The sequence below is a fragment of the Peromyscus eremicus genome, chromosome 4 (genome assembly GCF_949786415.1).
Source record: "Peromyscus eremicus chromosome 4, PerEre_H2_v1, whole genome shotgun sequence".
Lineage (NCBI taxonomy): Eukaryota > Metazoa > Chordata > Mammalia > Rodentia > Cricetidae > Peromyscus > Peromyscus eremicus.
In genome coordinates, this window is record NC_081419.1 from 79,234,450 (window position 1) to 79,258,874 (window position 24,425).

A 24,425-nucleotide genomic window follows, 5' to 3' on the forward strand; every position below is an offset into this window, starting at 1 on the left:
AACACAGTCATTATTTTTAAATCAAATTACAAAAGTTACAATTAAATGCCATTAAAAATCAATTGTTGACACAGGCATGGTTGAACATTCCATGGTTCCAGCGTGCATGGATTTCATTTACCACCATTTAGCTAAATAACACTAATTTGTCTATAACACAGATTCATTTTTAGTTGTCACAGCATAATAAGTGTCAATGGCTACATAAGTAAACTTTGTTAACCCTTCAGTCTACAAATCACTAATACACATGCCTCATGAACAGTGGCCAGTCACATTATGCTTTCAAAGACTTTCAGTGACTAATCATTGCTCATCTGTCATTCAGTCCACACAGACAGCAAAGTGTGTAGTTGGGTTACCTTTCAGTCTTCCAGAGCAACAAGCCTACATAACATTTTACAAAAGCGGATAATCAGGAGCTGGGGAGGTGGCTCAGTAGTAAGAGCACTTGCTGTGGAGGACATGAGTTCAAACCCCCAGTAACCACATAAAAGCTGGGCAAAGTTGTGTATACCTACAATTCCAGCATTGGAAGTGGGGTAGGGGATGGAGAGAGGAAGAGCCAAAATGGTAAGTTTCAGGATCAGTGAGAAACCTTATATACAGAAATAAAGTAGGGGGAGGGGGAGGGGAGGGAGGCCTCTGCCTTTACAAGGGCCTGTGCACCCCACACACATGTACACATGAGAGACAGAGAGAGAGAGAGACAGAGACAGAGACAGAGAGAGACAGAGAGAGGGGAGACTTGTCTAACAAAGATGAAGGGAGGCAAAGAATGAAAAGGGATAACAGAACCAATGACATTGGACCACAAGGTAAATGGACTCAAAGAACTAGTAGCTGATGGTGGGAATGTTGGCATGTACTGTTCATATTATTCAGATAAATCTGGGGGACTTAGGAAGGACAAATTTATCAACATACACCAGCAAAGTGGTTCACACACACACACACACACACACACACACACACACACACAAAGATATCCTAGGGAGGAAGCAATATGGAGGGAAGTCATGTTGAAAGAACTCCCAGACAACCCTGATAACAAAAGCACTAGCACAAAATGCAGGAAACTCATCCACACTTAGTCAGGAGCATGCCCATTTGCCAAGGACGGGAAAGGTGTCACCTATGGAGGAGAGTTATTGGGTAGACCACTCTTCACTGTGGCAATGTTTTACACATGAACTTCACCTTGCTCTTCTTCCATTTCTCTAATGATGGGAGACTTTTTAATACCTTCATGCAAAAGCTTAAAGGCCATGAAACAATTGTAATTTTCCTCTATTGGTTACAACGTTGTGGGGACTAATTGCACGCAACACTTTCTGCTTCCTAGTTGGGCTACACATTCTATTATCTCCATGCTCGACATTATTTCTGTCTATTGGATCTCTATTAAATGCTGTGTCTCTCTTCATGTCCAATGATATCAGGCAAGCGGCTTGAAATGGTGCCTGATGGAAGTATTTACCCTACGAACTGGCAAACACTTGAACAGGCTGCTTTGTTGACTGTCTAGAATTAAGTGTGTTGATAAACCTGACATATGCCTGTAATTTCAGCCCTTAGGAGGCTGGAGCAAGAGGTGTGTGAATTCAAGCCCAGTCTAGACTACACAGCAAGAACTTAGACAGCTAGATAGGTAGGTGATAGATTATAGAAGGATGGACAGATAGAAGATGAACAGACAGACAGACAGACAGACAGACAGAAAAAAAAGTGTTGGTGAAACCATTAATGCAAATTCAATTTAGGAGGTCTCCTTAGCAGCTGCACATTGTGAACAGGAAGAAATAAGGCAGGCATGTTTTAGTACCTGACAACCATCAGAACAAAGAACTCACTCATGTCATTTAGGAATGAGATGTTACACTGTGACTTTGTTTCACTTCAGCCTTTTGGGGGCGGGGCACAAACATTTATGCCCTAACTATACCAGTTCATCAATAACATTTAAACCAGATCTGTTGAAGCAGCTAGTAAGGAAATCCTCAGAGCTCATTTTTTTTTTAAATTATGGCTGGATTATAGTCTTAGGCTACACACACATACACGAGTTTGGCAAAATGCAACCTCCTTTGATTCCAGCCTATGAGAACCAATATGGAATTTATGAAGTGTAAGTACTCACTATGTGCTAAGCATTCTCTATATTGTTTTATAGAAAAGCAGAAAGTGCATATGCACACACCTTCCTGCCCTTCCCGGTGGGTCAGTAAAAACTACTCAACACAGAAGACATAGTCAGAAAGTATGTCTAAAGGGGCAAAACTATACAACTGTTTTTTCTGTTACTATGAATCAACTGCGGTGTCTCTGGGCCTTTTCATTCTTCTTAAAGAAATGTTAAAAACTGGGGGTGAGGCGAAAGGAGATAATCTAGGTTTTGATAAATGATTCTTTTCTCCTTCCAAAGCTGTCAAATCCTAGGTTTTATTACCTTTGCTGGAGACAAATTAATCTATGTATTTCTGGCTCTGTGGCAGGTTTATGGTGGAAGAGGGATGAGTAAACACAGGATGTCTTCCTTCAATATACTTGGAGTACTGTCAGTTTTTAAAACTTTATTTGTACAAAAAAAAAAAAAAAACCCTCACATTGGACTATAATGCCCATAGGACACCAGATATACGGCCCTCAGTTCTGCTTTGTTTTAGACAAACTTTTAGAGAACTCTTCCTCCCCCTACTGGCCAGTATGGAGCATCGCATTATATTGAACAGAATGACCAAACACCAAACACGCCCAGACTGGTGCAACTTTCGTGGTTTTGGCTATGCATTTTTAAACTATGCTTTGAATTCGTTGCCAACATTTGTCTTATTGAAAAACTAGAAGGCGCTGCTCGTGGGTCTGCCGTGCCGTGTACTTGCTGACCCTGGGACCTAGACTTTTCTCTCCACCCTGCCATCCTGTCGGCGGCGTCTCTTTCCTCACGTCATCAGCCCAGTCAGCTCAGTTACTGTTGCTCGAGTTTGTAACCCCCAGCTCCTCCACTTAACAGAGTAAACTGAAGCCCAAACTTGCTCAAAATCATACTCAATAACCAAAATGGCGAGACAGATTAAATGTAGGCCTCCAAATTCCATTCAACAGATCGCTGTTAAACTCACTCCCTTAAAAATGTATTTCTATGTATGAGCATTTTGCCTGCATGTCTATCTATGCACCACCTGCATACAGCGTCTTCAGAAGCCAGAAAAAGGAGTCAGTTCTCCTGGAAGAGTTTCAGACAGTTGTGAACCACTGCCATGTGGGTGCTGGGAATTGACCCAGGGTCTCTGCAAGAGCAACCAGTGCTCTTAACCACTGAGCCATCTCTGCAGCCCCAAATTTATTTATTTATTTACTTAGCAAATATTCTGGTACCTACTGAAGTCTGGCATAAAGCGAATGTCAAAGATAGAGATAAAAATGGTTCAATACAGAGTTTCCAGTCAGTGAGACTGACTGGATAAAGGGATGAGGGGCCACAGTGCTGCCTTAAAATAGTGTTATTTGTAAAAGGAGAAGGTGGGGCTGGAGACATGGCTCATCAGTTAAGAGTCTTGTAGAGGACTCAGGTTCCCTTCCCAGCACCAACATGGCAGCTCACAACCATCTGGAACTGTAGTTCAGGGGACATGTCACCTTCTTCTAGCCTCCACAGAGTACTAGGCATGCACATGGTGCACATACATGCATACAAGCAAAACAATCACATACATACCAAAAAAAAAAAAAAAGCAAGTTCTTTGTATTCTCTGTCTTTAATGGTTAGAACAAAAGCAATCACTTTAAATTGAGAGCATGGGCATTAAAAATGTTGGAGGTTTGTAAACCATGCAAAAACCTTGTTATAAACTGGAAGTAGAAAACAGTAGAAACTGGGCCAGCAAGATGGCTCACTGGGTAAAGGCACTTGCCATGCAAGCCTGGTGACCCAAGTCTGGTCCTCAGAGCCAATGTAAAGGTGCAAGGAGTGGACAACTCCACAAAGCTGTTCTGACGGTTACGTGTGCACTGTGGCACATGCTTTTGTGAAGCATGAATCTATTTAGTCTTAACAATAAAAACCCAGAGCCAGATACAGACGCCATCTGGTCTGAGATTTTGTAGAGGTAACAAGTCTCTGGTGGCTGTTGCTCTGCCTCTCTGATCTATCAGCTTCCACCCTAACATCTGACTCTGGGTTTCTATTTAATAAGACTAATTAGAATCACGCTTCACTCGTGTGTGTACACATGCATACAAGCAACATATGTAGACACACACACACACACACACACACACACCAATGAAGGGAAAAAAAGAAACCTAAAATTGCCTGCATGTATAACTATTGAAAACTTTGTCTGTAAATTTTTAAAAACCTGTTTCTCTGAACTTCCCAGCCATATTGCAATATATATTTTTTCCTAGGGTGGAAAATATATTATTTTTTACTTCCTATGACTATACTTATCATATATACGCATAGGGTCAATAAGATAGGACAATGTCATCACAAACGGCACAAAAACCTACAAAGCATGGACCAGAGGCCTAATATAAAAGTATAAAAGCCCTGGGATACAGAAAAATGCATTTAAAACTTCACAATCGAGAAACATCTTTGGGGGCTGGAGAGATGGCTCAGTGGTTAAGAGCACTGCCTGCTCTTCCAGAGGTCCTGAGTTCAACTCCCAGCAACCACATGGTGGCTCACAACCATCTCTAGTGGGATCTGATGCCCTCTTCTGGCATAAAGTTGTACATGCAGATAAATTACTCATATACACAAATAAATAATAAAATCTTTAAAAAAAAAAAAAGTCTTAGGAAACACAAAGCAAAAACCACAAAGGAAGAAAATGGTGGAAGTTGGGCTTTATTATCCAAACGCAAAACTTTGACTCTTCCGAACACTGTGTTAAACTAAAAGGAAGCTGGTATAGTGGTACACGGCAAGGGGGTCTGGAGTCCCAGGCCAGCTTGGGCTACAGAGAGTTTGTTCGGGTCAGCTTGGATAAGGAGGCCATCTTTGGAAAAAGAAGACGTGTTATTCACAATACAAACCTCTTGACCCAAGACTGGCACTCATGCCTCTCCCTGTCTTGTGTGGCCTTCAACACCCCTAGAGGGTCTTCAGACCTGTAGCTTTTTGCCATGGGCCAACCAGATTAAATTTCCAAAACCCAGATTGGGTTGTGTTTGCCTAAATTCCTTTTCTAGCTTCTCGGTGTCTGGAATTAAGTCTACTCCATGCCTATCCCTACAGTGGCTTCATCTGTCTCCAGCACCCCACCCAGGCACCGAGCTCTGACATCACTGCCCACCATCCTTGTTTTGTTTACATTAAAAGCTCATATTCGAGTTAAGCTGCTGTGCTGTTTTCCCCTTGTGTGGCTAGTATTCTGTTCACCTCCAATGCCACCTTGCTGGGCACTGACTTGGTCTCCCCACCATGGTGTGGTAAGGCAATGGGCCTTCTGCTTTGTCCAATGACAAATGCCCAGCATTTGGAACACAGGTATTTCCTATTCTGAATGAGTCGTGGCAGACTTACGATGTGGGTACTGGTTTAGACGTGTACTCAAAGACATTTCTGTGCTGTTACCCTTTAAGGCCTTCAGACAAAAACTTCTGCGGCCCTAGATCCACTTAAATAGCTCAGTACTCCTTGGTATTCCCTGAAGCTAAGGATACTTCCAGGAAAATCACAAACTCTAGATTTCATCTAAATATAGGATCAGTGTTTGAACCTTAGTGACAGTTTTTTGTTGTTGCTGCTGTTTGTTTTAAGAACCTAACCTCACAATAACAACTAAAGCCAAAGAAAAGTGTGTGCTATGCTAGGTTAGAAGACAATAGAATGCTCACATACCGCACGTGCAAACCAATTCCAGGACTTTGGAATATGGTGTGGTAGTGTCTAAAGAAGTGACATATGTATATCCCTATGATCTATTCATTCTATTTCCACATACATACTGCATCTACATATGTTCTCCAAAAGATGAACAGTAACATCCACAGCAACACTATTCCAAATACCTAAAAAAGGCAAACTTCTCCAAAGGACCATCAACAAAACCAGTATACACACAAAAGAATGCTGTAGAAACATGGGTTTAAATGCAATTATGTATAATTTGGAAGACTCTCACCAACAAAATGTTGAAAGAAGCAAACACTAAAATACCCATTACACTTCAGTTGAAAGCTTGTGGAGAAATATATTTCACGGGTGTGTTTTAGCTTAGCTCTGGATTTGACCCTAAGCACCAAGACAGAAGTCCTGAGTCACAGCTCTGCTCTAATGGAATGTTTCCCACACACCTTCCCACAGTTCCACATCCAAAGTTAAGGCCTTGAGAATAAGGTGGCATTTGAGAACACTGACTGAAGCTGGCTCAGGTCAACTAGCATTCTTTCAAAGTCTCATGTTGCACTTTCCAAAAATCTGTGTGACTTCCCTAGTCTCCATCCATGAATGGCAAACAGAAATACTGCCCTTAAAAATATTTAAGAAACTCAAATTTTCCAGAAAAATGGGTCATGGCTATGCTGTGGTTTCAGGTATTTCTGGCACACTGTGCCAGGCTAGGCTGAAAAGGTGACTAGTCGGGGTCAGCCCAGCTCTACCTCAGGTTCACACACACAAGCAGTTGGACTTTGGGCAAGTTACACAAACATGTTGTACTATGTTCTCGTTCACCTAACAAAATTCCTAACACAAGGTGGCTCTCTGCATCAAATGAAATGTCAATGCTCAAGTAATTTGGTAATGCCAACCATTCCCATCTCTGCCCTTATGAAATACTGAAGTGGAAAAAAAGTCAGCAAGCTGTTTGCTGCAATATATATATTTTAATTCAAAGTGAATCAACAGTAATACACCATAAATTCTTATTTTGACACTCACCAAAATAGTCACCTGGAAAACCCGCTTTTTGTGACAAAGTACAGAAGGCTTGGTCACATTTAAATCACTGAGAACTAGAGAGAAATACTATCGCAAACTGTAATAGACATTACATCCATAAAAATTTTCCCAGTCCTTATTGTAATATTGCACAGTGCAATTGCTACATGGCAAACTAGTGTAGCATAGAAGTAAAGCAAAAACAAACCAAAGAGAAAAGCCACAAGGGTAAAACTGTTCAACAGTTAACAGTTCAAACTAAGTCATTGGATCTAGAAGGGGATCATTAAAATGAATCTTCCTACACCTTGCAGTGTATGATTTAACTTTTACAGAACACAAGCCAAGTTTAAAATTAGCAGTAGAAATATTAAAATGAAAAGGTTTTGCTAATAGAGTAACATATTTAATACCCTGAAGAAACCTAAATATCAAAATAATTGATTAAAAATTCACTTGCAAATTAGCACACAAATATGCAACTTGGAAATCATGCAGTGTTTTATTTAAGAAAACATTAAAACAAAACTATTAAAATAGTTTTAAAAGGGTAAAATCCAGATTCTTCTGCCAATATGCTAAAATTGGACTTCAGGGGGATTCTGAAGTTTTAAATTTTGAAACATATAAAAAGCCCATGATTGCAATTAATTAAGAGCAGTGTATTTACTGTGACATGCCTTTAAAAAGCATTACTGTGGTATGAAAATGTTGACTGTTACCATCTACTGTCCATTTAACAAGGCTGCTCCAGTCATGAACTTAACACAGAAAATACATCATTTCTGGGCAGTAAGCACAGCTTACGGGCCACTTCCGTGCCTGTTGGGACACAATCTTTGTACTTGGTGTTTCTGAAACACCCATCACCAGCACTAAATCTTTTCCAAGGAGTGAGCAGACTTCAGTAACTTGCTGGACCATGTAACTCAAATGAGAAGAGCAGCAGTTACTTAAACAGTGACTCCACAAATGTGTCATCTGTAAATAGTCTAAATTAATCTCGGTCTACTCCTCTTTGTAATGTGTGTTTTATATATTTTTATTTGTATAAAATGCATAGAATCAATTACTAAAAACACTGAAACTTGTGGGGGAATCAAGTCCTTCATTTTCAGTGACTAAAAATGTGCTGCTGGTTTTTACCTTATGATCTAATACTGTAATTTTTTAAAATCAACTTCAGGCACGTTTATGTCTTAGATGATTATTAAATAAAACACTGCTTATGTCAATGGAGTAAAGAAAAATGTATCGTTAGCTTATCGTCAGCACTGTACTAGAGCTGTACTTGTGGTATGCAACTTGCTTAGTAAAGAAATGCTGTCGATCCAAAACATTTGGAGTTTTACACTCAAATGTTTTGTACTGTTTATTCCAGTAAATGCTGTAAGATTATATTCCAGACTTTTAAGGAAAAAAAGTTAAGTCAAGCCTGCAAGATACAGCTTTCTCAAGTGTCTACAATGCCAGTATGAAAATAAAAAATTAAGTTACATTGATACATCCAAGTTTTTATATGCAGTGATGAGCACAAACATTAATAGAGATAAAATACTGATGCAAATAACACACCCCAAAATAACATAGGCAATTGTTTCCATCATTTACAATACAGTAGTTACAATGACACTCCAAACAGAAAAGCAAAGTAAAAAAATCAAAACCCCAGCTTCTATCTCGTGTAATTAGACTTATACAGAAATCAGAAGGCTAAATAACAACTAGTTAATCACCTAATTTCACAGCTATCTGAAGTGGCAATCGTTATATAGCAGCTTATCTATGATACATTCAAGATAAATGATACAATTTATTACTTGCCTGGAAGCTAAAACACAGCCTTGGTTTAATACCTTTCCTTAAATTCCACCTCTACACTACAATATACTTGAGGTCTATGCAAAAAGTAGCTACCTTTTATATAAGAAATGGATGATTAAGTCTTTGGTGCTGTAAAAGCAACTTCATTTAAACATCACCACCATCACCACCAAGGGGAAGGGGGAGGGAAAAACCCAATACACACTTCCTAAGAGAAAAAGCATGTAATTTCTGTCCCTGACGGAATGTATTAAATAAGCAAACACCACCAACAAGCAAAAAACGAGTACTACAATGTAAAAATACTTAAAATAACCAAAACCAAAAACCTTCTCACATGCATAAATGAAAAATTGCACACAAAGAACTCACATCTTTTCAAGCTTCAATAGTAAATATTCTGCTACTATGTATTAAATACTGCATGGTCTGCCCAAGCTAAGATGAAATCACATCATGAATCAATGAGCATTTTGCATTTTCTTTCATTATCTACTCAAGTCATGCCTACTGCACTTCTAAACATTTTATGAAGTCCAATTATACAGCAAACACTCCCAAAATAAACTTAGGTTGTATTGCAGTTTCACTTAATAGTATATAAAATGCTGTGCTGTGACAGATATCAACTACCCATTAGTTACTGAATCAAGTTTTCTTAAGCACTACTAACTGCTTGCTTTTCTTGAAGCTAGATCATTCTGAAAAAAATCAGACAGCAGAATTCAGCTGTAGCAAACATGCTGCCCTCTTACTAAGGAAAAAGCAGCTGCTATCTGAAATCATACCACACAAAGCCAAAAGGAACAGTACTCTACTGAAACGAAACTGAAGAGTAGGTCTGAATTTTAAGTGCTGCAGTCCTCAACATTTACAGATAGGTAATAACTTGAACAACCTCAAATATTTAAGGCACTATGTGTGGGAACGGTTTACAATGCAGCTGAGATTATTAGAACAACATTAAGAGGCAAGTCTAGGCAACATTTTGCCCATGCAAAAGACACATGCAAATGTAAAGAACAATAGCTCAATTGCTTAGGTTAAGTGCCCCAACATGTACACACTAAGACACAGACAATACAATTCACTCGTATGCTGTAATTCTGACACATGTGCATCTGTTGCTCTAAAGTCTAGACACAGAATGGCTTCCCAAATGTGGACGTGTCTTGCACTAGTTAGAAGGCAATTTTATAAAAAATAGCAGGAGCAAAACTGGACTTCTGCTCCCATAAGTCACCTGTCTAGAGTTACTACGTAAGAAGATACATGACCAAAGACAAGTTATACCAAATGTGCAAAACACATTAAAAGTGAGAGTTCTTTTAAAGCTCAAAGTTGTTTAAATTGCACCCAAGTCTACATGATTCAAAAATAATTTTCTTGTGCCATGGCTAATATTTATTAAATACCATGTTTTTATTTTTAATCAAACGTTTATATCATTGAGCTTCCTCAATATACTGGTTTTGAGTTTTCACATATATGGATACTGGCTGAGTTTTGTTGGACTCAATGGAAATCCAGTATACGCAGGTGATGCTGCAATGTAAGAATGTGGAGGGAAGATTGGTTTGTACTGAGTCTGATGAATGGTTGGGGATGGTAACAGACGGGGATTTATGCCCACTGGGACTTGGTGAACTATGCCACTGGGATGGGAGATATTGTAAGTTGGATGCTGTAACATAGGTCTTGAGGTACACGGAGAGGCTAAGAGGTGGGCCACTGGTGCAGCACTACTGAGGGTAGCTGATGATGGGTATGGAAGGAGAGTAGGCTGTCCTCCGAGGTGCGTATTTCCAGCCAGATGGGCATGTACTGCGGTGTGGTTGGGACTTCCGTGAGAAAGAGTGAATGGATTACTGGTAACACTGGTAGGAATATACGCTTGCTGTCTTCGATGCCCAAAGTTTCCATTCCACTCTTGATGCCCGGTTCCAAAATGCTGAACCTGATCACAAAGAAAATCATGACTGAACAGCACATTCTATGAGATCAAAGTAAAGACCAGAGCGACTGTGACTGGCAGCTCACAATGAACCTCTCAGAGTCTAGTTTACTAAGGAAAAGGAAACACATTAATACTTTCCTACTTCTTACAAGTTGTTACCACTTCCAGCTAGCACTGTTATCTGTTATTAATCCCTACAATTTATATATAGCACTTAATGTAAAGCAATTCATGCATACCATTTTATTAAATTCCAAAAGAATCCCATGACATAATTATTCCCAATATCCTGCTCAACAGACACTCATCCCACACCACATACCACACACATACACAAAATCAAAAACTAAAACAATAAGGTAAAAGGAAATAACCACTAAGCATAAATCCCACAAGCCTACAAATGCACACAGGAACACACCTGGCTGAAGTTCAAATGCTGCTGCTGGAATGCTGATGTGGGTTTCTGCTGACGAGCACCCGAGGCAGAAGGCTGGTTCAGCTTTCCAGGGGCAGGCTGTCCTTTTATTAATGGCTGGCATGTAGAATCTGGCAACAATATCCACCACACACATACAAATTACAGAGTTGTGGTTTCTGCTTCTCTAATGAAAATTAGACATGTGCTTACAGATTTTACACAACAGTGATTGAAGAGCCTTAATTTAAAAGGTAAAGAGAAAGTCATGCGGATGACATGTGAAGAGTTGTTTTTGGTTTTGTTTTCTGTGTAATAGATACGACAGGGTCACGATGAGAATCCAAAGATGACCTTTGACGATCTAAATTCAGGCCACTAAAGGACAGTCAGGGAACTCAGTTTACCTGTGCTTGCCATGTGCTCATCGACACTCAATCCACTTTCTATTCCCACTGGTGGCTCCACAGCAGTGCCAACAGCTGGCTTGGCTTCTGGGCCAGCACAAGTCCCCAGCTCCGTGTTTGGATGAGTGTCCTCCACAAAGCTGCTCTCTGCGAATGGACTGTCATGCCCCGAGGAGTTGGATGTTGGGGAGCCATCCACAGTCTCACACCCACTTTCTTGTTCATCATCTGACATACTACAAGAAAACACGGTTATATTTTTAAAAGTCTCTAGCACACTAATGACATGCTCAGTTATTTTATATATATTTTGTCCTTGGCCAATGTTATTTTTTTCCCCACAGTATTTCCAGAGTCTAATCAGGCAGATAATCCAAATTCTTCCACTTCAGGAATACCCTTTGGGTACTTAACTATTTCTCCTTTCCTTCACATTTGCTCCATCATAATAGTTCATAAACTTCTTCTTTATAATTCTTTAAGATAAGAAGTACTGTTCTAGATCCTAGGAAGATATCTCAATTGGTAAAATGAGAACTTGCGTTTGGATCCCAGCACCCACATAAAAACCTGAGCACACACAGCAAGGCAGAGGCAGAGGCAGAAGAGCCCTGGAGCTTGCTGCCCAGCTAGTCTATCAAATAGGTGAGGATCCAGGTCCAGTACGAGATCCAAAAACATGGTGGAGAACAACTAAAGAAGACAGCCAGCATTGGCCTCGGGTCTCCAGAGGCACATGCACAAATGTTTACGCACGCACAAATACATACACATAAGCATAAAAAACAGAAACAAACAAAATGTTGTTCTAGATAACCTGGACGAGATGTACAAACACATGAACTAGGGACTTGCATATTCAGATCCAACTGTAAGGTTAAGTGTCCTCCTGAAAGGGCTTTCAACCCCAAGTCCTGAATCCCACTGTTCCCACCGCCTCAGCCCTCACAAGACCCCACTCCCTGGGATTTCCACATCACTGTCTGTTTTAATCATTCATTTCAGTCTCAACAATGTGAGGCATCTCTTCTTATATGTATACTTTCTTTTTACTCTTAAACCTACATGCATATGTCCATGTTTATGACCATTTTATGTGTGTATTTTTATGTAGCTGCTTTGTGTACATTTTTGTATGTGTTGACTTTAAGCAACACAATAAGCAACCTATAAGAAGATGCATTTCATTAAAGAAAGCCTGTTTACGTCTTCTGCAGAGTTTTGGCTAGTAAGTACTCCAACCACAGCTCCTGACTAAAAGGAAGGAAAACGTACCAAACAACTTTAAAGTCCAGTATGGTAGCACACTCCTTTAGTACCAGCACTTGGGAGGCAGAAGCAGGTGGATCTCTGAGTTCGAGGCCAGCCTGACCTACAAAGTGAGGGCCAAGACAGCCAGGACTACACAGAGAAACTATGTCTCAAAAAACAAACAAACAAAAAAAAAAAAACAAAACAAAAAAACAAAAAACCCACTAACTTTAAAATCCTTTTCAAATATTGTCACCAATTTTTATAATATAAAATCAAAATATTTCATAAAAAATTGTTATGGCTGCCAAGTGTGATCTCATACCTTTAACCTAGCACTTGGCAGGCAGAGGCAGGAGGATCTCTGTGAGTTTGAGGCCAGCCTGGTCTACTGAGCGAGACCCAGGACAGGCAGCACATCGAGGGCTGTTACACAGAGAAATCCTCTCTCCAATACACCTCCCTGCAAAAAAAACTGTTGTGGCTTATCTCTCAATATGTTAGCACATTGTGCTGGTCAGGAAACGCTCTTTCAGGCACTGCATGCCCCCACAAGGAATACCAAAGGAGGCAGACAAATCAGTTACTAACGGTTGAGAGAAAAATCAGAGCGGCTGCTCTGTGAGTGGGCCAAGTGCTTCTTCATGCAAAAATGTACTAGTACTTTAATTTTAAATGAAAGGTTTTGTTTGTTTATTTGAGATAGGGTCTCACTATGTAACCCTGGAAGGCCTTGATCTCACAGAGATCCCCTGCTTCTGCCTCCCAAATTCTGAGATTAAAGGCATGCACCACCACAAACTGGAGCTATTTTAATGGAAAAATTGGAGCTATTTTAATGGGAAAAAAAATGAATACTAAAACCATAAGCTTACAAAACTGTGTAGTTCAAAGCCTGTGTGAAAAAGAGCAATCACTGTCTGGCAGACACTCACTTACACATGACACAAGAAATGAGGCTTTTAGCAGACTCAACTTTTACAACAAGCTACTATTAAAATTCCTTTACCTGTTCGGTCTCTTGCAAGGGGACGGGCTGGACCGGCCAGAGGAGCTGGTGCTCAGAGTGCTATCAGGACTGCTGAGTGAACACATCCGATCAATATTCAAAGTGCTTTGGCAAGCTTCACAATCTAGACTACCTTTACACCTAGTGAGGAGGGAGGGAGGCGTGGGTCAAGAGTGAGAAGACATCCTCAAACCAGCCAAACTTTACAGTGCCGAAAGGCAGGAAACAGTTCAGAAGGAGCTCCCTGGACCCAAACTTAGAAATTCAGATAGAGGGCTACAATTATATTATGGACACTGACAGAGAGTATGCCCCCAAAAGGTGATCCGTGTACTTCAGAGGGTGACCACTACTTGTGAAGGCTGAGCATCCGGCACTTACTCTCTGAGTGAATGTCTGGGTGAGGTCTCTTCGTCATCGGTGTCACTGCTAATGGTGATCACACTCACGGCAGGACTTGGGGAGTCGGCGATGATGATGGTTTGCCGCTGTTTGTCTGAAACAGAAGTGTCCTGTCTGACAGACGCTTCCTGGCAGTTCCGTGCCTCTCCTTCTGAGGTATGATTGTCCTGTGTTTCTACACAACTTACTTCCTCAACATCTTTCCCATTGATTATCTTTGGAGAAATAAATGCTGAATGTGGGATATTGGTATTCTGCAATGAATTACTCCTGCAACCAAAGAAATAATTTGTAATCTCTATAATCAAAATAGAGAAATGATATTTCTTGAAGATATTTTGTAAAACCAAACAAAGCAAACTTTCACGAGTTCATGGATGTAACACACTGATACCAAGAGTTTTGTGAATTATAAAACATTATTTCTAAAATATTGTTGTAGTTTACATTTACATACTTTTTGTATGTGAGATATCCGAATGTCTACAGTTGCTATATTACAGGTAGATAATAATCAAAGGGCAATAAAGACAATCTTACCAACTGAAAGCATTTATTTCCTCTCTTCCTGGCTCCCATTCCATTAGTTTTACCAAAATACCTCTGAGAAATTAAGAAGGGAGCCGGCTTAGTGTTTGTATAAAGGCTACAGAAGAGGTCATTTTTGAACACAACAGAGTGACCCTTTAGTGTACATGCAAATTTTATTTCAAAGCCTAATTTCAAATTGCAGAGGAAAGTTAAGGTACACTAATACCAACCTGTTCTGGCACAGCTTGTTTTTCTTGGTAGTGGCAGGCTGAGGCCAGACAACATGTGCAATGCCCACGCTGATAGGCTGAGGGGCCGATAATGTTATCTGATTGGTTAGAAGAGGTTGTGGCATCACCGAGTTGTAATGACTGCTGTGTGGAATCATTTTCCTGTGGAGCAAGTTTAGAAAATTGAATCCTTTTTACTGTGATCTGTTTTGCATATAATTCACAGGGACGTTCTGCTTTGGACTCACCCCCAGTCTCCAAGCCTCTGTGACCCAGCCAATCCTTCTGAAGTGAGTGTTGCAGCAGCAGGAGCCATGGGTGTTACCTGCTGCCAGGCAGGTATCAGCATCTGCTGTGTTCTCCCAGACCAGGTCTGCTGCATCCAAAAACAACCCAATAAAACAAAGGTACAAATAACACGTCCCAAATTCACAACAGTTAAGGAACAACCAGTAATTACTGCCTCCCCACACATCACTCTCACTACTTCCCAGAAGTCCGAACGGACACACGAGTTGTATTTATGTTAAAAAAGGAGAGCACGCATGGACAGGAAGACTCAGTTATGACCAACCTGTGACAGGACTCCAGGTCGGATCTGCAGCGGCTGCACAGCTGGGGCCTGAGTCACAAGTGGGACTGTATTGTCTACCCGTATGGAGTAACTGGTGGGTTTACCATGCGCTGCAGGGATACCTGGGAAAGACAACAGTCATTCACTAGAAAAAAAAGCTGTCTTGCATAACTTATAAAATTACTTTAAATGTATGAAAGGTTTAAATTCTGATTCAGATTATGCCTGTTTCTACATAAAAATAACCAAGTAATCTATTAGTGAAGATGGGTGTTTCCTATCTGTTTTGTGATATTTTTTTCCTCAAATACTGATGCCAAATTACTTTATCTTTTTTTAAAATGTGCTTCAAAGCAGAATCCTTTCTTCTTCCTGCAACTTCTCATTTCCATCTCAAGTTTGCTACTGTGGCCTTATTTCCCTCTCCATTTTTCTACTGTGACCAGGGCCTAGAAAGATGTGATGAGGCTCAAGATCTTCATAATAACCTGGTAAAGAAACGTGCTTCTTTTACACAAACTCTTCCCTATGCCTATACCATTTCTTCAAAACTGTCGGGACCTCACACACTTCTCACCAAAAGGGGGTGTATATTTCACAATTAATGGACAGATACTGGGGGGTTTCTGAATCACATAGATTTATATACTTGCTACCATATTTCAGCCTCCACAGGAGTAGCAAAAACCACTCTACTGCCTAATCTGACGATCCAACAATGCCTTACCCCATATAAAATGATGGACTGGTGTTCCTGGTAGAGAGCTGCTAGCACTACAGCACAAATGTTACCACTTTTATAAATTGGTTCAAAAAATAAATAAATAAAATGACATAGGAAGGACTGATGACCATTTAATTATGTCACTGTTAATATTTTCACTGTTATCACAAGCCACTCTGTAAATATCTCTTTTTGTTGCTGTTGTTTGTTTTTCAAGACAGGGTTTCTCTGTGTAGCCCTGGCTGTCCTGGAACTCACTCTGTAGACCAGGCTGGCCTCAAACTCACAGATCCTCTAGTCTCTGTCTCCTGAGTGCTGGGATTATAGGTGTGGCCACCACCACCCAAATAACTACTCTTACAATACTGAATTTAAGTATTAAGCAGTGTCACACCCAACTTGGGAGCTTTGAGATAAAAATTCTGGAACATGCCCCAAGATCAGGGAAAAAAACAAACAAACCTATAATCAATTCTCTATATCATATTCCAAACTTTATAGCAATCAATTTCATTATAGACTGGTACATCACTTAATGATGTGATACCTTCTAAGAAATGCATCATTGGACAAATCTGTCTGCTATGTGAATAGTTTAGAGTATACTTACACAAACTAAGATAGGATCCTATCACTATGCAATGTAATCTCAACAGCTAAAATTCAGCCCAATGGCACAGGGCTGTGTAATGTAGAATTTTTTCTTTCTTCTTTCTTTCTTTTTTCTTTCTTTCTTTTTTTCTTTCTTTTTTTTTTTTTAGTGAAAGTGATGTTAAGTGTTTCTCTTTAGTCATAAGGAATAAAATGCTGCAGTTGTTAGTTTTTTTCGATTAAAAAAATCCTAATTTTTTTATTTCATAACTCTATTGTTAAGTGCTAGTCATAAAGAAGACATTATTGTTTCCTGTTTATTTTCCACAGACATTTAGTTTACTGTCAATGTGCTCTATTTTCTGTGTCCACAAAGGGCCCCATCAGCAGTGCTCACTTCTCTGTATCTCCTCTCTTCCTATCACCTTTTTGATCAAAATCAATAGTTGGTTAAGATCTTAATTTTTTAGAGTTAAGTTAGCAAAAATGATTAGAATTGTTTTAATACTTGAAAACTAGGTACAAAGGTTAATTAAGAGTTGGGTGTAGTGGCACACATCTGAAATCCCAGCATTTGTGTGGTGGAAGCAGTATGATTTCAAGCTTAAGGCTGCCCTGGGCTACAGAATCAGATGATGTCTCCAAAATGAAGAGTAAATCAAAGAGACAAACAAAAGGACCAACACTGAGTTTCTAGAGATGCTAAGACCATGTCTTGGGCAAACACTACATTTAAGCCATTCATATATTTGCTAACAAATATACAAAGTTATTCCATAACAATTTTAAGTTAAATAAAAAGATAAAAGATTTGTCTTATCACACTGAAATATATCTCCTAAGTCTCTTACGTCATTAATATATGACAGGCTCTGAAAAACACAGCTATTCCAATGCAGGTGGGTGACCCTCACATGGCTTCGACACAGGAGAAAAGACTGGTCAGAACCAAAAAAATCTGCTTGCCGACATAGACTATAAGAATATCTAAGCAAGAAGTCAAAGTATACCGCTCACTTTCTCTAGTACATGCACCAAGAGTATAATATAGTATAAAATATTAGCACTCATTGAATCTAAAATGGAAGACATAGTATTTTTCAACTTTCTCATGCTTGAAATTTTTTTATTTTTATTTTTTGACTGTTTGAAATTCTTTTTTTTTTTTCTTTTTTTTTTTTAAATTTTCTGGAGCTGAGGACCGAACCCAGGTCCTTGTGCTTGCTAGGCAAGTGCTCTACCACTGAGCTAAATCCCCAACCCCAAAGCCTACTTCTTTTGTTTGTTTGTTTGTTTTTGTTCTTCGAGACAGGGTTTCTCTGTCTAGCTTTGTGCCTTTCCTGGATATCACTCTGTAGTAGACCAGGCTGGCCTCGAACTCATAGAGATCCACCTGGCTCTGCCTCCCGAGTTCTGGGATTAAAGGCGTGTGCCACCACCGCCTGGCTTTTTTTTTTTTTTTCTCTTTTCTGGAGCTGAGGACCAAACCCAGGGCCTTGTGCTTGCTAGGCAAACACTCTACCACTGAGCTAAATCCCCAACCCCTGAAATTCTTATAGTTAAAAACAAGCAAAAGTTTCTGGTGGTGGCACGTCTTTAGTCCCAGCACTTGGGAGGCAGAGGAAGGTGGAGCCTGAGTTCGAGGTCAGCCTGGTCTACAGAGCAAGTTCCGGGATAGCCAGGGCTACACAGAGAAATCCTGTCTCAAAAACAAATGAACAAATAAACAAAAAAACCAAGCAAATGCACAGTATCTCTAAGAATGCTATCAACTTAAGCATTTTGTTTAATGCTTATGCTATCAATATAAGCAAATGCTATCAATATAAGCATTTCTGTTACCAGAGAGAAAGTTGTTATAAACACCTCCTGTAGTGATAGGCATGTGACAACACTTAGGAACAGCCACTCAACAATGACATCTTAAGACTTCTATCCTCTTAAGATTGCATTATTGGAGTTATGGATGTAGCGTTATGATAGAGAGACTGCCTAGCATTTGTGCACCATGCCTTGAGTTCAATCTAAGGGGTGCAGGGGATGGGGGTTGATATATTGATTAACAGCCATCTTAGGTTGTGTGAGTATACTCTGATGCTCACAATGACCACATCACCTAGTGACATTATTTCTCAGACTGTATCTGTCTTTTAGAAATCATGACTATAGATACACTTACTGAAAGAAGAGCTACATGAGAAAATAACTAGCTAAAACTGCTTCCCATCTGCTATTACTAGTCAATTAATTCAACATAAATATTCTTGGTGTTTTGTTGAACTATGTGTGGGAAATGTTAAAATAAACTTTTTAAGAAATTACTCAATATTAAGACAAATTAAATTTTTCAAATAATCTTCTGAATCTACAAATCAGAAATAGAAATGACCATAATATCACCTCTCTAGTCTATTTTCCTTTATAAATGCTAAAAAAGGTTAAATCTCATTGGCTTTCTAAATAGCAAAATCACAAGTGTATTTCCAGGTGACTGATGCAACATCAATCACTGTCACTAAAACTGTACAGCACTGCGGCAAAGCTGGGTACAGATTTGGAGGCTTCTCTGTGGTCAGCCTGCTGCTTTCAGGTGGCACAGCCCAGGGTGTGGTGGTGCATGACTTTAATCCCAGCATTCTGGATGCAGAGGCAGCTGGATGGTGAGGTGAGCACCAGGTCATCCTGGCTACATAATGAGAACTTATCTTTAAAAAAAAAAAAAAGAAAGAAAGAAAGAAAGAGAAAAAACACCTAAATTATATTCTAAATGAAAACATACCTTGAATAGCTGGGGGACAGATAATCAGGGTCTGATGAAAAGCATCACCACAAGCAAACTGTGCAGTCCCCGCCTGCAGAGGTATCCCATGGTGCACAACTGAGTGAGCAGATGTGGTTAATGCCTGAAACAATCAGTGGACTCCACATTATACAGGGCAGTCTTCCAGTCGCTACGAATACACTATAAATCCACACTTACAATCATAATTCCACAATAAAAACGAACCCAGAAAATGAACAAAAAGCAGCCTGATCAACTTAAATTGGGTTCAGTGAACTCTATTTTTGATAGAGTTTTGGTCCTAACAGCAGAGAAGGAAGGTTTGAGAGAATGAACTCAAAAGGTACATTCTACTTGGTTTAGCTATAACAGAATAGACACACTAAATGCTCACCCTCACTGCATCCGCTGCTCACATGATGCTTCTGCATCTCAAAGCAAAGCGAGACTCAGAAGGCAAGAGTACTAACAACTGTAAACTCTCACCTGGTTTCTCAGTGTCCCGATTTTGGTCAGGTTTGCCGTGAGAGCAGCAGTGTTGTTTGACGCGACCGGCCGTAAGAGTGACATTTTACTGTGGTTATTTGTTTCACATGAACTTGGGTGGGACTTACAAATATCCATAATATGAAAACAGGACTTTACACTGCACAAGAAGAAGAGGAAAGTATTGTAACGTTATTTAAAATGTTTAAGATTACTCTACAAAAGAAAAATTATTTGGAAAAGAATAAATTCTATGAATTGCACTTTATTTCTTATAGTTTTTCTAACAGAAATTTCTATAAGAAAAATATTAAAGCAAATATACATGATGCTGGTAAGATTTTTAAGAGAGCAAGGCAGTACTATACACTTTTTGATTGGTATATAATAATTTAATGATCTCTACTTTATATAATTTGTCCTAAATTTTAGTAGACAAATGATATTAATGATACCAAGAATGTCATTAGGATGTTATTTTCAAAGTGGTTATTTATGGAAATCCACAGAATATCTTCAGTGTTTAAGGGAAGTATACCTGGGTTTTATAAAATACTAATACAAGGGCATTTCACAATAATGAATATTGATTCATTCACATAATGACTTTCATTACTGTTTTTAAAATAGTAGTTAAGTTGCTTTAAGTTGGGGGAGTGTTTATTACTCTTTTAAGTGATGAGTTTCCCTGTGGCATTTGCACACGTAGGAATCGTTATGCTTCATTTTTATTCCTTGCCCTCCTGCTCTCTCCCATGCCCCTTCCTCTTACTCGCCTCTTGCTGGTCCATTCCTCCCCCAGAACAGTCTTTTCTTCTGCTCTGATGTCACGTGGTTCTATTACCTTTGCCAATCCAGAAAGACCACGAAAACATTACAAATTTTACTTAAGGCAGCCGACAAGGCCTTCAGAATGACAAGGCCTTCCTAACCCATAAAACCCCACTTTCCTTCTAGAACTCAGAGGAGCAAGAGAAGAAAGAAATCAGAAGATACATAAGGAAAACAGACAACAGAGTTAGAGGTCTCAAAAGGACAGGACCCAGAGAGGGCCAGCAAAAACAGAAACGGGACTGACTTCAGAGTGACCTCCAACCTGCGTCTCCGCACCCTCACTGCTCCAGCAGGAACACTCCCACTTTCAGTGTGACACTTGGGGTCAGGAGTGGAACCAGCCTTTCAAACTGTGTTCTAACTCTACTCTGCCATATACTAGTCTAGGCAACCTCAGCCAGGTTAGCTCTGTCTCTTTAGACTTGGTTTATTAATGTTTAGTGAAGACACTGATTTTCTATATCCCTACCATTATTTAAAAAAAAAAAAAACATGAAAGGTTATAAAGTGACATACTGGTTGCTGTGAGGGAAATCTAGAAGATGCTTCATGTTAACGAACGGGTGGTTCAGCGTCTCAATTGGAGTAATTCTTAAATCTGCATCAATCAGCAACATTTTCTTCAACAGACTAACAAATTCTCTTCTATCAGCTTTCTCAGCCAAAAGATCACTTCCTTCCAAATCCATCACTGTGTTCACCTATGATATCAAAGTTTCAAGCCATCAAATAAAGATAAGCCATAGAAAGAAGGGTTTGTTAAAATTTAACATCTTAAAAAAATTCCAAGCAACTAGTTATTTGACACAAAAAGAATTGAAATTCAAAAACCTACAAAATCTTTTGAGGTAACAAACAGGATTCAAAGTGGGAAATTTAAGAAAAAAACTTGTTGGGCGGTGGTGGCACACACCTTTAATACCAGCACTCAGGAGGCAGAGGCAGGAAGATTTCTGTTGAGTTTGAGGCCAGCCTGCTGTACAGAGCGGGTTCCAGGACATCCAGGAGTACACAGAGAAATCCTGTCTCAAAAAAACAAAAAACAAAAACAAAAAACAAAAACAAAAACCCACTTTATTATTACTGTGAATGAGTGAGTGTGTCTATGTGAATGTTTGTCTATATCTCTGTGTGAGTGTGTGTGTATAACTGTGTTGAGTGTGTGTATCTCTGTGTATGTGTAAGCCTCTGTGTGTGTTTGTCTTGAGTGTGTGGGGTGGTGTGTGTGTGTGTGTGTGTGTGTGTGTGTGTGTGTGTGTCCATCTTTATGGACTAGGTTCTTCCCTTCCCTTTAAATGTGTTCCAGAGAGAGAACTCAGGTCACCAGGCTTACATGGCCGATGCTTTTTCCCACTGAGCCATCTCACCAGCCCAAATGTTATTGACTAAACACAGACCAATTCCTACTACGACAGGAAAAGAAGTCTTCCTGTTCATTTTCCTCTTGAAGACAAAACAAAAACAAACAAACAAACAAAAACTTTAGAAAAGCAAATTTAAAATTTGATAAAGACAAATACAATTTAACTTGAAAGTTTGAAAATTTTGAATTCTGTTTGAAACACTTCAAAAGTATGCATTTAGAAAATGAGTGACAGCCAGCACACCTTTAATCCCAACACTCAGAAGGCAGAGGCAGGTGATCTCTAAGTTCAAGGCCAACCTGGTCTACAAAGTGAGTTCTAGGACAGCCAAGGCTACACAGAGAAACCCTGTCTTGAAAATGAGTGATGTGTTTGAATCCTTGGCCCTCCAGGATCATCTTCAGCACACAAGATTAACAAGGTGACTGCAATACTCACATGCGCTATATCGTCCAGACTGTTGAATATGTACTTTCTGGCTTCTTTAGACTTCATTCCTGTCTCTACCTCATGCTCTTCCAGTGTCTTATATATCAAAGAGAAAATAACATATTACTTGCCATATCCCAATTTCTATGCCTTTAAGCCTGACACATTTAGTCTAATACTGAGTACAGTAGTTTCAAAAAGAGTAACAAGCAGAAATGTACTTTATAATAGAAATAAATGAATAGATATGAAGCCAGGAATGGTGGATTCAGGAGGCCGACATAGGAAGATCAAGTTGGAGACCGCACTGGGCTACATAAAACCCTGCTGTGCTGGTTAGTTTGTCAATTTGACACAGCTAGGGTTATCTTGGAAAAGGGAACCTCAGTTGAGGAACTGTCTCCATCAGAATGGCCCCATGGGCAAGTCTGTGGGACGTTTTCTTGATTGATGGCTGATGTAGGAGGGGCCATCCTGCTGTAGGAGGGCCCAGCTCACTGGTGCAATGCCACACGCACCTTCACATGTGGTCCTAGGTGACTAAGGAAGCACGTGGAAAGGCTTTCGCACAGAGGGATCCAGGTTGTTTCCCAGAACCCACACAGTAGCTAACAAGAACTATAACTCCAGTTCCAGAGGATCTGACACCCTCTAGAGGCACCAGGCACACATGTGTATACATACATACATACATGCAGGCAAAACACACATAAAAATTTTAAAAATCTAAAACAACTTTTTAATTTGAAGGTGTGGGGCGGGGGGGAATGGGAGCATGCCAGTAAGCAGCACTCCTCCATGGTTTCTGCTTGAGTTCCTGCTCTGACTTTCCTCAATGATGGACTATGATCAGGTTGTGAAAACCAAATAAAACCTTTCCTCTCCAAGTTGCTATTGGTTATGGTGTTTATTTCAGCAACAGTAAACCAAACTAAGAAACCTATCTCAACCCTATAAAAGAAACCAAAGCTGGTAAAGGTAGAAGACAGATTCAGACCCTGTCCTATAGTACTTATAAATATATATATATATATATGTATGTATGTATATATTTAATGACTTACCTTTAATCTCCAACCAGAATGAGACATATCTGTTTCTCTGCAAAAAAATCTTGTGGATTTTGTACCCACATTTAACAATTGTTCTCCTGGTAAACCTTGAGTCTGAGAAATGTATCGAATCTGAAAAATAATTTTTAAAAAATTTATTCTTTCATATGACAGGCATTAATCGAACATTTTATCAGTGACTATACTAGATCTCAGGTTAAGATGAAAAAGATACTATCTATGCCCTCAATAAATTCACATTTATTGAGGAATCTGCAGTGTTTTAAGTACACAGTAAATGTACACTGTAAGGAAAAACAGGGAAAGATACCTAAAACAATTATAGTCAAGAGTTGCCCGAGAAAAGCGTGATCTATATTAAAGTTACATGTAAATTATTAATGTAGTGTAAATATTAAAGTTCTATATAAATCAAGAGAGGAAATCATGTTCAAAGCCTGGGGTATTTAAAAACTAACGCAGATTGAGAAAAGCCCTCTCCAGGTGCTAGACCGATGCTATTGGGTTGAGAGTGGAGTCCAGAAGGTAGCCATTACAGAAAGAGGACAGGAGTACAGAGCAGGTCTGCTTGTGCCCTTTTATTTAATCCTTTCTCAAGGCTGCTTTGCAGTATCATTACCCACTAGGCATGTGGGAGTGACCCA

General features: G+C 39.6%; 1 protein-coding gene across 6 annotated transcripts in view; it reads right to left on the minus strand.

Moving 5' to 3' along the window:
• Positions 1-10,122: 10,122 nt before the first annotated feature.
• The window catches only part of Hipk3 (homeodomain interacting protein kinase 3), a 67,125-nt gene continuing 52,822 nt past the window's right edge, over positions 10,123-24,425 (minus strand). For 3 of the 6 annotated variants that reach the window (XM_059261029.1, XM_059261033.1, XM_059261031.1), the window contains exons 4-17: positions 23,773-23,892; positions 22,718-22,804; positions 21,432-21,616; positions 20,082-20,241; positions 19,593-19,716; positions 15,499-15,620; positions 15,173-15,300; positions 14,925-15,086; positions 14,704-14,766; positions 14,143-14,433; positions 13,762-13,902; positions 11,502-11,737; positions 11,098-11,225; positions 10,123-10,676 (exon numbers count right to left, since the gene is read on the minus strand). In XM_059261029.1, coding sequence (XP_059117012.1) covers positions 10,200-10,676; positions 11,098-11,225; positions 11,502-11,737; positions 13,762-13,902; positions 14,143-14,433; positions 14,704-14,766; positions 14,925-15,086; positions 15,173-15,300; positions 15,499-15,620; positions 19,593-19,716; positions 20,082-20,241; positions 21,432-21,616; positions 22,718-22,804; positions 23,773-23,892 — 2,424 coding nt within the window. In that variant the 3' untranslated portion in view covers positions 10,123-10,199. The remainder of the gene's footprint in view (positions 10,677-11,097; positions 11,226-11,501; positions 11,738-13,761; positions 13,903-14,142; positions 14,434-14,703; positions 14,767-14,924; positions 15,087-15,172; positions 15,301-15,498; positions 15,621-19,592; positions 19,717-20,081; positions 20,242-21,431; positions 21,617-22,717; positions 22,805-23,772; positions 23,893-24,425) is intronic. The other 3 variants (XM_059261030.1, XM_059261035.1, XM_059261034.1) reach the window with 3 other exon arrangements.